The sequence below is a fragment of the Heterodontus francisci genome, chromosome 5 (assembly GCF_036365525.1).
Source record: "Heterodontus francisci isolate sHetFra1 chromosome 5, sHetFra1.hap1, whole genome shotgun sequence".
NCBI lineage: Eukaryota > Metazoa > Chordata > Chondrichthyes > Heterodontiformes > Heterodontidae > Heterodontus > Heterodontus francisci.
Genome location: NC_090375.1, coordinates 58,319,116 through 58,334,818, shown reverse-complemented (window position 1 = coordinate 58,334,818; position 15,703 = coordinate 58,319,116). Strand labels below are relative to the sequence as shown.

The following is a 15,703-nucleotide window of genomic DNA, read 5'->3' as shown; positions in this document are numbered from 1 at the left end:
TTTTCCCCAGGGTGAAAGAGTCAGTTACTAGGGGACATAGGTTTAAGGTGAGAGGGGCAAAGTTTAGAGGGGATGTGCGAGGCCAGTTCTTTACACAGAGGGTGGTGAGTGCCTGGAACTTGCTGCCGGGGGAGGTGGTGGAAGCAGGTACGATAGTGATGTTTAAGAGGCATCTTGACAAATACATGAATAGGATGGGAATAGAGGGATACGGTCCCCGGAAGTGCAGAAGGTTTTAGTTTAGGCAGGCATCAAGATCGGCGCAGGCTTGGAGGGCCGAATGGCCTGTTCCTGTGCTGTACTGTTCTTTGTTCTTTGTACTCAACAGGCCAGGCAGTGTTATAATAGCACTTGCTCAATACATGAGTCGAAATTGAATGCACCCGAGTATCACAGAAGTACCTGGCCTCACACCTCCCCTCCCTCTTGCTGAAAGCAAATTCAAGACTTACTGCTGAAAACCATGGTAACAGAGGTGCACATCACTGTGAAAAAGGCCAAGCAGTCAGAAACTTCAGGGATGAACACCTTATTTGCCATTCATGCAGGATTAACACTAACTACTGCTTATTTGTACAAAATGGGCGGTTTGCCTTTATTCTTTCCCATTTTACCCCTTGTGTTTATCTCTCTCCTGAGAGATTAATTTGTGGTTCCCTTGCAAAGTCTCTACGGATCCCAAGGTATCCGTAGATCCCAGTTTGAGAACCACTGTCATAATTGACTCTGAGATGAGCTTCTGACCACATATCTGCAGCATCACTAAGACCGCCTATTTCTATCTCCGTAATATCGCCTGACTCTGCCCCTACCTAAGCTCATCTGTTGCTGAAACCCTCATCCATGTGTTTGTTATCTCTTGATTTGATTATTCCAATGCATTCCTGGCTGGCCTCCCATATTCTACCCTCTTTAAACTGGAGATGATCCAAAACTCTGCTACCTGTGTCCTAACAGAAGCCGTTCACCCATTACCCCTGACCTACATTGGCTCCTGGTTAAACAACACCTCACTTTTAAAATTCTCCTTGTTTTCAAATTCCTCCGGGGCCTTGCGCCTTCCTATCTCTGTAATCTCCACCAGCCCGACAACCCTCTGAGATATCTGCACTCCTCTAATTCTGGCCTCTTGATCATCCCCGATTTTAATTGCTCTGCCATTGGTGGCTCTGTCTTCAGCCTCCAAGGCCCTTTGCACTGGAATTCCATTCCTAAACTTCTCTACCTCCCTACCTACCTTTCCTCCTTTTAAGACACTCTCCATATCCCTCGAGACTGAGATCGATAGATGTTTGCTGGTTCAGAGTATCTGGAGATATGGAGCAAAGGTGGGTAAGTAGAGTTGAGGTACGATCTGTTTGAATGGTATAATGGTCTCAAAGGGTTGAATGGTATACTGCTGTTCCTGTTTTCCCTTCTCCCTCTAGAAATGCCTGGTTCAAGAGCTAATTAGATGCATCTTGTCTGGATATTGAAGAGGGAATCAATTAAACACATGAAGCAGTAATATATTAGAGTACAGAAAAAGAGCTGGGAAATGGGATTCAGGCAGATAAAGAGAAAAGCTTTGATGTCACTGGAGAAGACCTTTTATGATGTCACAGCAGGAGCAGTGCTAAAGAAAATGGTCACTCCCTGTCTTACTCTAACCATTAGCTCTTGGCTGCAGAACACTGCAACGCAGATTGAATGAAGCACTGATAAATGTCAAAATATATCCTATTCTGGGGCAAGTCAGTGGATTGTACTTCTCATTTAAAGTTGCCTTTTTTTCAAGTATATTTTCTATTTGCCTAAGTGACTCTGTCTCACTGATGCTGCTGCTTTGTGTTACCAGGATCTTGCAATGAATCAGACAGCGATGATTCGGTACCTGAACTCGAGGAGCCTGAGGTCTCGAGTCCGATAGCTGGACAGGAACAGGTTTGTGAAAGTTTTTTCTGAATGGCCCAAGCTGTCGACAGTATGAGGGTTCTACACCAGAACATGATTGGAATTTTAAAAAATTCATTTATAGGATGTGGGCGTCGCTGGCCAGGCCAGCATTTATTGCCCATCCCTAATTGCCCTTGAGAAGGTGGTGATGAGCTGCCTTCTTGAACCGCTGCAGTCCATGTGGGGTAGGTACACCCACAGTGCTGTTAGGAAGGGATACCAGGATTTTGACCCAGCGACAGTGAAGGAACGGCACTCTAGTTCCAAGTCAGGATGGTGTGTGACTTGAAGGGGAACTTGCAGGTGGTGGTGTTCCCATGTATTTGCTGCCCTTGTCCTTCTAGTTGGTAGAGGTCGCGGGTTTGGAAGGTGCTATCTAAAGAGCCTTGGTGCATTGCTGCAGTGCATCTTGTAGATGGTACACGCTGCTGCCACTGTGCGTCGGTGGTGGAGGGAGTGAACGTTTGTGGATGGGGTGCCAATCAAGCGGGCTGCTTTGTCCTGGATAGTGTCGAGCTTCTTCAGTGTTGTTGCTGCACCCATCGAGGCAAGTGGAGAGTATTCCATCACATTCCTGACTTGTGCCTTGTAGATGGTGCTCAGGCTTTGGGGAGTCAGGAGATGAGTTACTCGCCGCAGGATTCCTAGCCTCTGACCTGCTCTTGTCATCGCGGTATTTATATGGCTACTCCAGTTCAGTTTCTGGTCAATGATAACCCCAAGGATGTTGATTCATAGACTGGGTTCCACTCCTGATAAGTTTTATCCCTCAGCCATTAGAGCTGCTGCATAGAAGCATCCTGGGAGCAGCCATTTTGTGCACCAACCTCCTTTGAGGTAAGCTTGACAATCTACTGCTGTACATTTTGAAAAGGAAACACTGTCTGATATGATCAGATACAGTCGTTTGACCTTTGAGATTTGAATTCAAATCCAACCCAAATTGATCCCCTCACTCTGCTGGCTGTAAGGACCCTAGATTTTAGAAGTCGCAACCTAGTTGCCAGTGGGCTTACAGTGCATAATGTCCAGAACTCATTTATAATTGCACTAAATTGACAGTCTTACAGCATATTTTCCACAGATAGTTATGGAAGTTAGCAATTGAAGCAGATGGAGAACACAAAGAAACTTCTCCCAGTATTCTGAATTTTCTGTCCTGTGAAAAAACAATTTTATTTGAACTAATGTTCTGGTGTTCTTTGGCAATCAATGTTAAACACCAATTAAGGGCTTGTATTGAACTTTTTAATGCTAGTTGTGACTCTTTTCCATTGAGTGCTATAAATATTAATTTGGTTTGCATTGTTCCAAACCTGACATGGAGATTTTGTATCTTGAGACAGGTTAACATGGCGGAGAGCATTCATCCAATCATATAGCACAGAAGGAGGCCATTCAGCCAACCATGTCTCTGCCAGCTCTTGGAAAGAGCTACCCAATCAGTCCCACTCGCCTGTTTTATCTCTTTCCCCCCCCCCCCCCCCACCCCAGTATTCCTGCAAATGTTTCCTTTTCTACTCCAGTTCCCCTTGAAAGTTAATATTGAATCTGCTTCCACCACCTTTTCAGGCAGTCTATTCCAGATCATCATACCTAGCTGCATAAAAAAATTTCTATTCATCTCCCCACTGGTTCCTTTGCCAATTGTCTTAAATCTGTATCTAATTACTGACCCTCCTGCCAGTGGAACCAGTTTCTCCTTGACTTCTGCACTTTTATATTCAAGTCCTCTAGATATAAAGGCCAGCATTCCATTAGCCTTTTTATTTTATTATTTTCTGTACAAGTTCGTGAGATTTTAATGATCTGTGTTCCTGGAACCCCCACGTCTTTTGGACCTCCAATGTTTCTAGCTTTTCACCATTTAAGAAGCATCCTGTTCTATCCTTTTAGGACCAAAGTGAATGGCCTCACATTTGCCTACATTGAAATCCATTTATCACAATTTTGCCCATTCACTCTATCAATATCTCTTTGTAATTTTAAGCTTACATCTATAATGCCGCCTATTTTTGTGTCATTGGCAAATTTGGATATGTTGCTTTTTATCTCATTATCTTAGTTGTTAATGAATACAGTGATTAGTTGAGGCCTCAACACAGATCCTTGCAGGACACCACTAGTCACATCCTGCCAGTTAAAGTACTTGCCCATTATCCCTACTCTGTGTCTCCTTATGCTCAACCAATGTCCTAACCAGATCAATAATTTGCCCTCAATTCCATGAGCTCCAACTTTAGCTAACAGTCTGTTATGAGGGACTTTATCAAATGCCTCCTGAAAGTCCATATAAGTAACATCCATAGTTATTACCTGTCCACTACTTTAGTTACCTCTTTAGTTAGGTTCGTCAGGCATAACCTACCCTTTACAATTCCATGCTGGCTGTCCCTGATCAGTTGAAATTTTTCAAGGTGTTCATCACTCTATCCTTAATGATAGGCTCGAGCAATATCCCGGCAACTGGTCTATAATTCCCTGTTTTCCCCCTTTCATCTTTCTTAAGTAGTAGAGTCCATCACCTCTCTCAAACACTCCACTGCCTCTATGTCTGACATACAATTGGCTGAGCCGCAATTTCTTCCAATTCAATATTGGAAAGATCGAAGCCACTGTCTTTGATCCCTGTCACAAAATCTGTTCCCTCGCCAGCTGCTAAACTTTCCTTCCTAGTCACTGTCTTAGACTGAGTCAGACTGTTAGCAGCCTTGGTGTCGTATTTAATCCTGAGCTGGACTTCCGACCCCATATCCTCTCCATCACAAGGACCACTTACTTCCACATATGTAATATCGCCATCTTTGCTTCTCCCTTAGCTAATCTGCTGCTGAACTCCTCATCCATGCTTTAGTCACCTCCAGAGTTATCTATTTCAATGCACTCCCAGTCAGCCTCCCATTTTCCACCCTCTATATACTTGAGCTCATCCAAAACTGTGCTGCTCGTATCTTAACCTGAATCAAGTTCTGCTTACCCATCACCACTATGCACGTCTTATATTGGCTCATAGCCAACCAATTTTTAAAATTCCTATCCTTGTATTCAAATCCCTCCATAGCTTCATCCCCTCCCTCCCCCCCCCCCCCCAAAAATCTCTCTAATCTCCTGAAGACCTACAGTACTCCTAGAATTCTGAATTTCTTCAACTCTGACCTCTTATGTGTCCTCCACTCTCTCCACCCCACCATTGGTGGCTGGGCCTTCAGTCATCTGGACCTCTGGAATTTCCTCCCCACATTTCTCTCTTCCTTTAAGACGATCCTCAGAACCTAACTCTTTGACTAAGCTTTTGTCACCTGTTCTAATGTCTCCTCCTTTGGTTTGGTATCAATTTTTATCCGGTTGTACATTATGGGATGTTTTACTACATTAAAGATGCTATATAAATGTAAGATGTTGTATCTGAACTGTGAGTGTACACTGGTCACGGTAGAGGGAGTTGTACTCTGTATCTAATCAGTACTTTCCTGTAATAAAAGCAAAGTACTGCAGAATCTGGAAATCTGAAATAAAAACAACAAGTGCTGGAAATACCCAGCAGGTCTGGCAGCATCTGTGGAGAGAGAAGCAAAGTTAACGTTTCAGGGCAGTGACCCTTCATCAGAACTGTTCTGATGAAAAGTCACTGACCTGAAAACGTTCACTCTGCTTCTCTCACCACAGATGCTGCCAGACCTGCTGGGTATTTCCAGCACTTGTTGTTTTTATTTCAGTACTGTACCTGACCTGGGAATGTTTTATTAGACAGTGTAAAGGAAGTTTTACTCTATCTAATCCTGCTGTACCTGAACAGGAAGTGCTTGATGGAGAATGTAGAGGGAGCTTTCCTCTGGATCTATCTCATGCAGTACCTGACACAATGTTTGATGCTTGACACTTGGACAGTACATTGTTTTCCATTCTGCAATATTTTTTGTCTCATTAATGAGGTCAACAATTCACTCGGATGTTTATGTATATTAACTACAAGTTTCTCTTTTTAAAAAAAAAATAAATCACTGCAGTCACAGTTGGCTCAAGCAGTTGGGATTGGTGATGAGTCTGTCAGCAAAGCTAAGCAGAGCCGGAGTGAAAAGAAGGCACGAAAGGTGAGTCATAATTTACACGTAGACTCGTGAGCACATAGACATGTACACACACAGAAATACACCGATGTGCGCTCACATGTATCTACAAGACACATGCATACACACATTGTCAAAAATACAGACAGAAATAATGCAATAACACAATGTGGATACGGTCGTATCGTAGTTATATTACTGGACCAAAAATCCAGAGAATGTGAGCTCATACCTCCCAAAGGCAGTTTAAATTCATAGAAATTAAAAAGCTGCTATCATTTAAAGTGGCCATGAAGATGTCAGATTGTTGCGTACACTCAACCGGTTCACTAATATTCTTTAAGGAAGGAAAGCTGCCCTGACGATCTAGCCTATATACGACTCCCATGCCCCACCAACATGATTAATTCTTAACAGCCCTCTGAAGTAGTCTAGCAAGCTACTCAGTTGTATGAAACTGTGAACAGTGGTTCAACAAGTACACACCCCTGCCTTCACACCAAGAACATCACACATCACGATAAACAGACACCAACCGAGTCCCCAACCAAATCCAATGTACTGGGTAACAGTCAATAAGACTGTTTATTCCTGGGAATAAATGATTCTGGAGACACAAAGTGATTCAGGGAGCTCTGTGATTCAATGGGAGAGCCACGTTTTGTGTTGGTTTCCACATTCAGTGACTGCTGAACCCGCCCATTCATTTTCCACACCTAATATAAACCCTCGCGTCTCAGGAGAGAAGGTTATCCAACCTTTGACAAACTCAACAGCCAGTATTCTTCCACATGGATTTTAAAATGAGTAGTAACAAATATTCTCACTCTCTGTCTTTCCCTCTCACTTTCTTCTGTCTCTGATCCTGTCTCCCTCACTGTCTATCTCTCCCCATCTTTCTGTCTATCGCTCTCTGTCTCCCTGTTTTTCTCAAACTGTTTCTCTCTCTTTCTCTCATTCTCTTGCTCACTCCTTTTATATATCTCTCTGTTTCTATCTGTTCCCTCCCTTTTGATCTCTCCTTCTCTATCTCACCTTCTTTCTCACCTTTTTGTCCTGTTCTATCCCCCTTTTCTCCATGCCCCTTGTCTCTATCACTACATCTTTCCCTCCACCTCACTTCCCTTTCACTCCATTTCTTTCTTTCTCTCTCTTCCTCTTCCCCTCGATCACATCTCCATCTAACTCAATCCAACACTCTCTCCTTCCTCTCTCTGTCTCCCACTATCACTTACAATCTCCTCCTCTTGCTGTCTGTTTATCTCTCCCCCTCACTCTCTTTCTCTCACACACTCTCTCACTATCTCTCTCTCATTGTCTTTCTGTCTCTCTCTTCCCCCCCACCCCCCCTCCCCCCATCCCAGGCTATGTCCAAGTTGGGGCTGCGCCAGGTACATGGTGTGACGAGGATAACAATCAGAAAATCTAAAAACATCCTGTTTGTTATAACGAAGCCGGATGTTTTCAAGAGTCCGGTGTCTGACATCTACATCGTCTTTGGAGAAGCAAAGGTGAGTGTCTTTTAGTAACTATATTAACCAATAAATGACTGGGCCTTGTTGAGCATTACTGAACATTAGCTTGTTAAAGATTAAATAGAACATGAGGACTGGATTTATTGTGGGGGGCGAGGGGGGGTGGGTCTTAATTTCGGGCTTGCTGCAGCAGTGTAGAGGGAGCTTTACCCTGTATCTAACGAAAATTCTGATGAAAGTTCACTGACCCGAGACATTAACTTTGCTTCTCTCCACAGATGCTGCCAGACCTGCTGAGTTTTTCCAGCATTTTTTGTTTTTATTCCAGATTTCTAATACCCTGTTGAAAAGTTGTTTGCTGATCCAGCTGTAATTTTAAGATTTGCATCTGAGTTCTGGGAGAGGAAATAGCATCTCTATATTTATTCGATCAAATTCTTTAAACATTTTAAACACCGTGGTCAGATAACCCCTCAACTGTCTATGCTCAAAGGAATACAAACCAAGTTTATGCAGCCTACCCTTGTCATTGAACCCTTTTAGCCCTGCTTTAATTCTGGTGAATTTGCACTGCGTTCCCTCAAAAAAATCAATATATTCTTCCTGAGGTGGTGTCCAAAACTGAACACAATATACCAGATGGGTTCTGACCAACGCTCCATACAACTGAAGCATAACCTGTCCCTCATTGTCTTTACCTGAGGCTAAACTATTGAAAATGGCTCAATTGAATGACAGGGTGAGGGATGAGGACCTGACACAGAGTTGTAAAGGGAGAATTGACTGAGGCTTGCCATTGGGAATCCTGGGTAGGGAATGGGTATGGCAGTGGGGGAAGATGGTGCAAAGCTTGCTCCGCCAGCTTCATCCTTGGAGTTTGCTAGCACAGAAAATCTCTGCCACTTCATCCTATCCCACACGCAAGCCTCAGCTGTCTGTTTGAGGTGCTGGGAGGGTAGCTGCAGCCTGTGAACCTCTGCCCCCTATGTGCTCCCCCTCAGAGGTGCCAGTCACAGTTCAGTTGGTAGCACTCTTGCTTCTGAGTCAGAGGTTATGGGTTCAAACCCCACACTGGAGACTTGAGCCCACAATCTAGGCTGACACTCCAGTGCAGTACTGAGGGAATGCTGCACTGTCTGAGGTGTTGTCTTTCCGATGAGACTCATTTGCTATCTCAGGCAGGCACAAAGTATCCCACAGCACTGTTGGATGAACAGTTGGGGAGTTCTCCTCGTGTCCTGGCTAACATTTATCTCTCAACCAACATCACCAAAAACAGATCTTCTGTTTATTTATTTTATTGCTGTTGGTGGGATCTTGCTGTGTCTTCATTGGTTTCTGTGTTTCCTACAAAACAACAATGACTACATTTCACAAGTAAAGTTCTTTGGAATGTCCTGCAATTGTAATGGGCACCATAGAAATGCAGTCTTTGTTCCTTCATTCCAGATTGAAGATCTGTCCCAGCAGGCTCACAAGGCAGCAGCTGAGAAGTTCAAAGTTCCCATTGAACACGCCACACTGGTCCCTGAAACGACTCCGACGCTCACCATTAAGGAGGAGAGTGAAGAAGAGGAGGTAAAGCACCTTTGCAGCATTTCAGGAACAAGGGGGAAGAGGAGATTGGGGACCCCTTCACTGCTCCCAGATCCTGCATTTCCTTTGTAGTATACTGATCTTCCCTATGCGCTTTCCTGACTATGCCCAGTACTGAAAGGGATGGAATGGCTCCAGTGATAGTTTTGAGAGGTGGCACTACTCAACATCCAGTTTGGGATCTGGGACACACAAGGTGACCATGTTGGAAATAGGCAGAAAACAAACAGATGGCCATTCAGTGGGCTTCATGTTTTACTTTCCTTTCTGAAAAGAACTTGAAAACCCACAGATGCAAATGGTAAAAAAAAGTCAGCACAAAACTGAAAGAAGTGGCAACACAAATTAATGAGGTGCCCTTGAGAGAGTATGGAGATGAGTATCGGGTGTCAGGAATTGAAGGTGAGAAGAAAGGTTAATGATGATAGGGACATGTTTCCTTGGGAGAAAATGGAATTTAGAGATAAACTAACAGCCAATCTCAAGATTAGAAAGAGGTCTAAAAACAAGGATCCAGTTAGAGTGGTTGAAGGGAATGTATTCTTGCAAGAATATAGACTGAGGCTTTAGTTCTGTGTCTGAGTGTCAAGTATTGAGTTTGAAACTTGGTGTCAAACACTTGCAGGTTTATTAAGGGTTAAATGAACAAACATACTCACAGTCAACACTGAGATTACAAGAGATGATTTGATGCAGAAGAATGTATGTTACAACCAATTGAGCGTAACAGTTTCTCCTCCTTATCTCACATTACAATGGTCTTGCTTCTTAAGCTCCGCCAAAAGGCCTTTCCATCACCTCCTTCATTCTAGCTTTTAGGTTAGGTATTAATAGCTCAACATACCAAAGGCTCCAAAAAAAAAAGCTCCACAGCACAATCTCAAGACATAACATAACTACCTTATTTATTTATGTGTACAGTAAAGAATAAGCTTATAGATGTATCCCCAAGATTAGCAGTATCCAAGGCTAAATTATATGATGACAGCTACAGCCTTACAGATATCTTGACATTCTACAAATATGGCCTGTTATCTACACTTTCAGCATTTAAATTTTACTTTTTTAACAATAGAGCTAATATAAAATGGATACTAATATTTGTTTTGTACAGAATGGATTCCTTTATTATCTCTTGACCTTAATCTCTAACGTAGTCACCATGGAGACCGGTTCAAATTCCAAGCGACACAAGTTAACAATGAGGAAGCTAGGAGTAAGAAGGAAAGTCTTTTGGGGGAGGGTTATGATGGGTAGGGTGGGGGGAACCTTTTCACCCAAAGCGGCAATACAGTTGTAGGATAAGTTACCTAGGGAAGGACTTTGAAATGGACAGTATAAGTAGGGTCAACGCAATTAGCTATGTTTGTAGAATTCAGGGCGAAGGTGAGTAGGAAATTAATTGAGAAGAGATAGTTGGGCTGAACAACCTTTACCATTTCTATAAATTTTTGCGTCTCCCTATGAAACATTTACATTATGCCCATTTGAGTGAATGAAAACTTAGTTCTCTTAACCTAATTTGTGTAGTTTAGGCTTCAAAGGTCCACCCACCATCTGCTCAGGGCAACTAAGAAGGAGCTTGCAGTGGTACCCATATCCCGTGAATTAATTTTTAAAAAGAAAGTTCATATTTCTCCATATAGTGTTCAACAGTTTTCCACTGTTTCCTCGATATTGTCTGGCATGAACTCCAGGGCTGGTTGAGTTCCCAGTGCTGAGGGTGAGAGAGAGGGACAGGGGCCTCCACTGGCCCAGTATGGATGGCATGCACCCCGAGTACATTTACTGAGCAAGGGACACAAATTGAGCCAACAGGCTAATTGGGAGATAACCATTAGTGCTTAATGCATGATGGCACAATATGGAACAGTGTCCTTGTTATGAACAACATAAGCAGGTGTAGGCCATTCGGCCCTTTGAGCTTATTCTGCCATTCAGTATAATACTGGCTGCTCATCTACCTCGACTCCGCCTTCCCGTATTATCCCCAGTATCCAAAAATCTATCAATATCCGTCTTGAATAATCTTCATTGACTGAGCATTCACAGCTCTCTGGGGTAGAAAATTTCCAATATCTACAACGCTTCTAGTGAAAAGATTTCTCCTCATCTGTGTCTTAAATGGCCAACCTCTTATTCTGAGACTGTGACCCCTAGTTCCCAAGCCAGAGGAAACATAATCCCAGTATTTATTGTATCAAGTCCCTTCAAAGTTTTATATTCTTCAATAAGATCACCCCCCCATTCTTCTAAATTTCAGGGAATATAGGCCCAGTCTACTCAATGTCTCCCCTTAGGACAATCCCCTCATCCCAGGAACCTTTGTTGCACTCCCTCCAAGTTTAGTTTGTCCTTCCTTAAGAAAGGAAGATTCTAAGAGTAACGAGGACTGTCTCATTTAACGGTTCTGCGGTTGTTATTTTTCAGCTGGATGAAACGGGACTCGAAGCGAGAGACATAGAGCTGGTGATGGCCCAAGCAAATGTCTCAAGAGGAAAAGCTGTGCGAGCACTCAGGCACAACAAGAATGATATTGTCAACGCTATAATGGTGAGATGCTCCGCAGCTTTCTGCCATTTCTGTTTTATATTTGCCTCTGTATTTACTCTGTCTTCAGAAAAAAATGACTCAACACGTTTATAGAATCATAGAATGGTTACAGTACAGAAACACGCTATTCGACCCGTCATGTCCGTGCCGGCTCTCTGCAAGAGCAACTCGCCTAGTCCCACTCACCCTCTTCATATAATTATTCAATTCTCTTTTGAAGGCCTCGATTGAATCTGCCTTCACCACACTCTCAGGCCGTGCATTCCAGATCCTAATCTCTTGCTGCATAAAAAAAAATTTCTTCATAAAAGTAGCTGTTTTTTTATCCAATCACCTTAAATCGATGTCCTCTGGTTCTGGATCCTGCTGCCAATGGGAACAGTTTCTCCCTATCTACTCTGTCCAGACTGCTTATCATTTTGAACACCTCTATCAAATCTCCTCTTAATCTTCTCTTCTCCAAGGAGTACAGCCCCAGTTTTTCCAATCTATCCACGTAATTGAAGTTCCTCATTCCTGGAACCATGCTCGTGATTTTTTTTCTGCACTGTCTCTAATGCCTTCACATCCTTCCTGAAATGTGATGCCCAGAACTGGACACAATACTCCAGTTGAGGCTGAGCAGTGTTTTATACATAACTTCCTTGCTTTTCTACTCTAGGCCTCAATTTATAAATCCCAGGATCCCGTACACTTTATCAACCTGCCCTGCCACCTTTAATGATTTGCACACATATGCCCCCAGGTCCCTCTGCTCCTGCACCCCTTTTAGAAATGTATCCTTTAATTTATATTGCTTCTCCTCGTTCCTTCTACCAAAATGAATCACGTCACATTTTTCTGCATTAACTTTCACCTGCCCTGTGTCCACCCATTCCGCCAGCCTGTCTATATCTTCTTGTAGTTTACCACTGTCCTCCTCACCATTCACAATACTTCCAAGTTTTGTGCCATCCACAAATTTTGAAATTCTGCCCTGCATACCCAAGTCTATTACTGTATATCAAGAAAAGCAATGGTCCTAACACTGACTCTGTGATATTTGATTGGATGGTACAGTGGGTTTGGAAACTTGCCTGACCCTTCGTTTCCAGACCCTGAATTGAGTTTGACTCATCCTGATGAGTTGAAAGTCTCCTTTCTCTGCTGGTGGCAAGGGTCTTGAGCGAGATGTGTCTGGGGCTATTTCATTCCATCTCCTGAACAAAAAGAAAAATACTGCAGATTCTGGAAAACTGAAATAAAAACAGGAAATGCTGGAAATGCTCAGCAGCTGAAGGCTGTTGGATTGTTGTTCGAAACTCAACTGATTTACTTAATAGTCCCTAGGAAGAAAGCTGCTACGTGATCCAGTCTGGGCCTACATGTGACTCCAGTGCCACACTACTTGGCTGACTCTTAATGCCCTTTCAGGCCACTCAGTTTTCTAGGGTCTGGCAATAGATGAAGCCTTGCTGGTGTTGCTCATATCCCGGGACTATCATTCCACAGGTGTGAGTGGGCAATGAACAGTAACTTGAGAGGCATGTTAACCATCTTCTGGAATGCCAGCTGCCTCCCGTCTGACCAGGTGAGTAGTGTGCAAGAAGAAACTGTGGAAATTCAGGCAGCTAAGGGCTCCTCACTGGCTCTCAGGTAAGTGTAGAAGCCCATGGAGTAGGACTAGTGTTGGGGAGTGGGGTGCACGAGAATGAGTCTGGGGCAGGGGGAAGGCCTAAACTTTCATTGTGGGGGACCGTCTTCCTCCTCCTGTCCCCACAAAGGAAAGTAAGAAATTTTACCTTAAATGGCCTCTTCTGACAGGCCCACAACCAGCAGGAAATTTACAGCTGCTTCCTCACTGTGGCCAGAGTTAAAACTAATCTGTATATTTAATGAATGATCCCACTGAGTGTCTGTGCCACCTGCTCAGAAGAGCAGGTTAAAATTGAACAGAAAGGGATCCAGGCCAGCCATCAACTGGTAAAACACTCGGTTGATTTTTATCTGCCTACCTGCCCAGTTGCTGCCAGGTGGGTAGGGTCAAAATCAACCCCCTGGAGTCACATGGATTAGACAATCAGCCAAGGGCCACCAGTAAAGGTGAGTTAGGCCTCAGGCTTTATCATGAGTACAGCTGTTTGAATATTCTCTTTTTATTCCCTCTAGGAATTAACAATGTAAACTGCAAAAAGAAGATCTATTTCCATATATAATCACTGGATATTATCAACATTATAAACTATAATCAAACTGTAAATCATACAAGTTTGCATCTGTTATACCACTAATAAACTCAGCCTATGGAAACTAAACCAGAGTGTGTTTGTTATTTGTTTGAAAGAACAAGGGGAAGACAAGGGGGGAGAGATGAGGGTTGTCACAGAGTCAAGCCCCACTCCAGAGACTTGAGCACATAATCCTGGCTGAGACTTCGGTGCAATAGTGAGGGAGGTATTGTCTTTTGGATGAGATGTTAAACCATCTGCCCTCACAGGTGAATGTAAAGATTCCACAGCACTATTGGAAGAAGAGTAGGAGAATTCTTCCCGGTATCCTGTTCAATATTTATCCACCTGCCAACATCACTTAAACAGGTTATCATGTCATTACCTCATTGCTATTTGTAGGACCTTGTCTTGAGTAATTTGGCTCCTGCATTTCTAACATTATAACAGTTACTACACTTCAGAAATAATTCTTTGTCTGTAAAGCACTTTGGGACGTTCTGAGATCATGAGAGGTGCTATATAAATGCAAGTTGGTTCCTTTTTTTCCTTCCATGTCCATTTCATTCTCGGACCTGCAAGGGATACTGCATGTCTTTCCAAAGTGAGAATTAGACTCAGTTGTGATGCCCTTCGTAGTTAAATAATCTCACAAAACTTGCTGCCCCCAATGGCTCTGTGAGATCATCTAGGAGTTGTTAAGCCATAGATATAGGTGGGTCTCAGATTTGAACCCTGCTTTGTGTTGAGTTAGAGCAGGTTTGAGCTAGGCTCTGAGGCTCCTCCTCTTTCTGTCGCCATGGTGGAATCGCCTGCAGACATTCACTTATCAGGGTTCATCCATGAGTAATGGCCACCTGGGTGAGGTGGAACATTCCCTATAGAGAAAAAGCACATCCTGGTGATGTTGACCAGCAATGGTGGTGCAGAGGATGGAGCCTGCCATTTCCAGGTCAGCAATATTTTGGTGATGTTGCCTTGCTGATTGTTTTGTACCTTGTCCTTGTGCTAACCCTCCCACCTGATTGATGCTCACCTGTTAACCTGTCACATCTTGAGAAGTGCAGTGTGAAATATTTTCCAGCATGGAATCCTTTAAGTCTCTGCCTATAACTGGACACGGGTATGCTCTAACAGGGATCCTAACATTGTATTTAGAAATGATTTTCAAATAGGTTGCAGAATTTTTTTTTAATAAAACAGGTTATGTTTTATTTTTAAGCTATTACATGCTTAGTTTTTGCATCAATGAGCTTTGATCAATAGAGAAAAAGACACGAAAACACAATGGGGATAGTCACAATTCTTGTGCTTTTGTTTATATTGAGAATTTGAAAGCAATGATTATTTATAAAAACTGCATTTGTTTTACTCAGTACAGAGGTCAATAAATGCCATTCTTCATTGTGCAACACTATTTGTGAGGTTCTTTGATTTTCAGAATAATTTGAAAACATTTTGAAAAATGCATTTTGATAGGTTTGATGTGGAAATTCTATTATTTAATGGTGGCGGTGGCCAGGTGGTAACGTCACTGGACTAGTAATCCGGTGAAATTTGAATTCAATCAATAAATCTGGAATTTAAAAAAATCTAGTCGAATAGAGTTTTACAGCACAGAAACAGGCCCTTCGGCCCATCGTGTCTGTGCCGGCCATCCAGCACCCAACTATTCTAATCCCATATTCCTGCACTTGGCCCATAGCCTTGTATGCTATGGCGTTTCAAGTGCTCATCTAAATACTTCTTAAATGTTGTGAGGATCCCTGCCTCTACCACCTGTTCAGGCAGTGTGTTCCAGATTCCAACCATACGCTGGGTGAAGAAATTTTTCCTCAAATCCAATCTAAACCTCCTGTCCCTCACCCTA

At 43.0% G+C, this 15,703-nt stretch overlaps 1 protein-coding gene across 1 annotated transcript in view; it reads left to right on the top strand.

Annotated features, from left to right (window-relative positions):
- The window catches only part of LOC137369863 (uncharacterized), an 88,969-nt gene extending 75,067 nt beyond the window's left edge, over positions 1-13,902 (top strand). The window contains exons 4-9 of the mRNA XM_068031501.1: positions 1,838-1,923; positions 5,943-6,026; positions 7,367-7,513; positions 8,927-9,055; positions 11,504-11,626; positions 13,775-13,902. Coding sequence (XP_067887602.1) covers positions 1,838-1,923; positions 5,943-6,026; positions 7,367-7,513; positions 8,927-9,055; positions 11,504-11,626; positions 13,775-13,789 — 584 coding nt within the window. The 3' untranslated portion in view covers positions 13,790-13,902. The remainder of the gene's footprint in view (positions 1-1,837; positions 1,924-5,942; positions 6,027-7,366; positions 7,514-8,926; positions 9,056-11,503; positions 11,627-13,774) is intronic.
- The last annotated feature ends 1,801 nt before the right edge of the window (positions 13,903-15,703 follow it).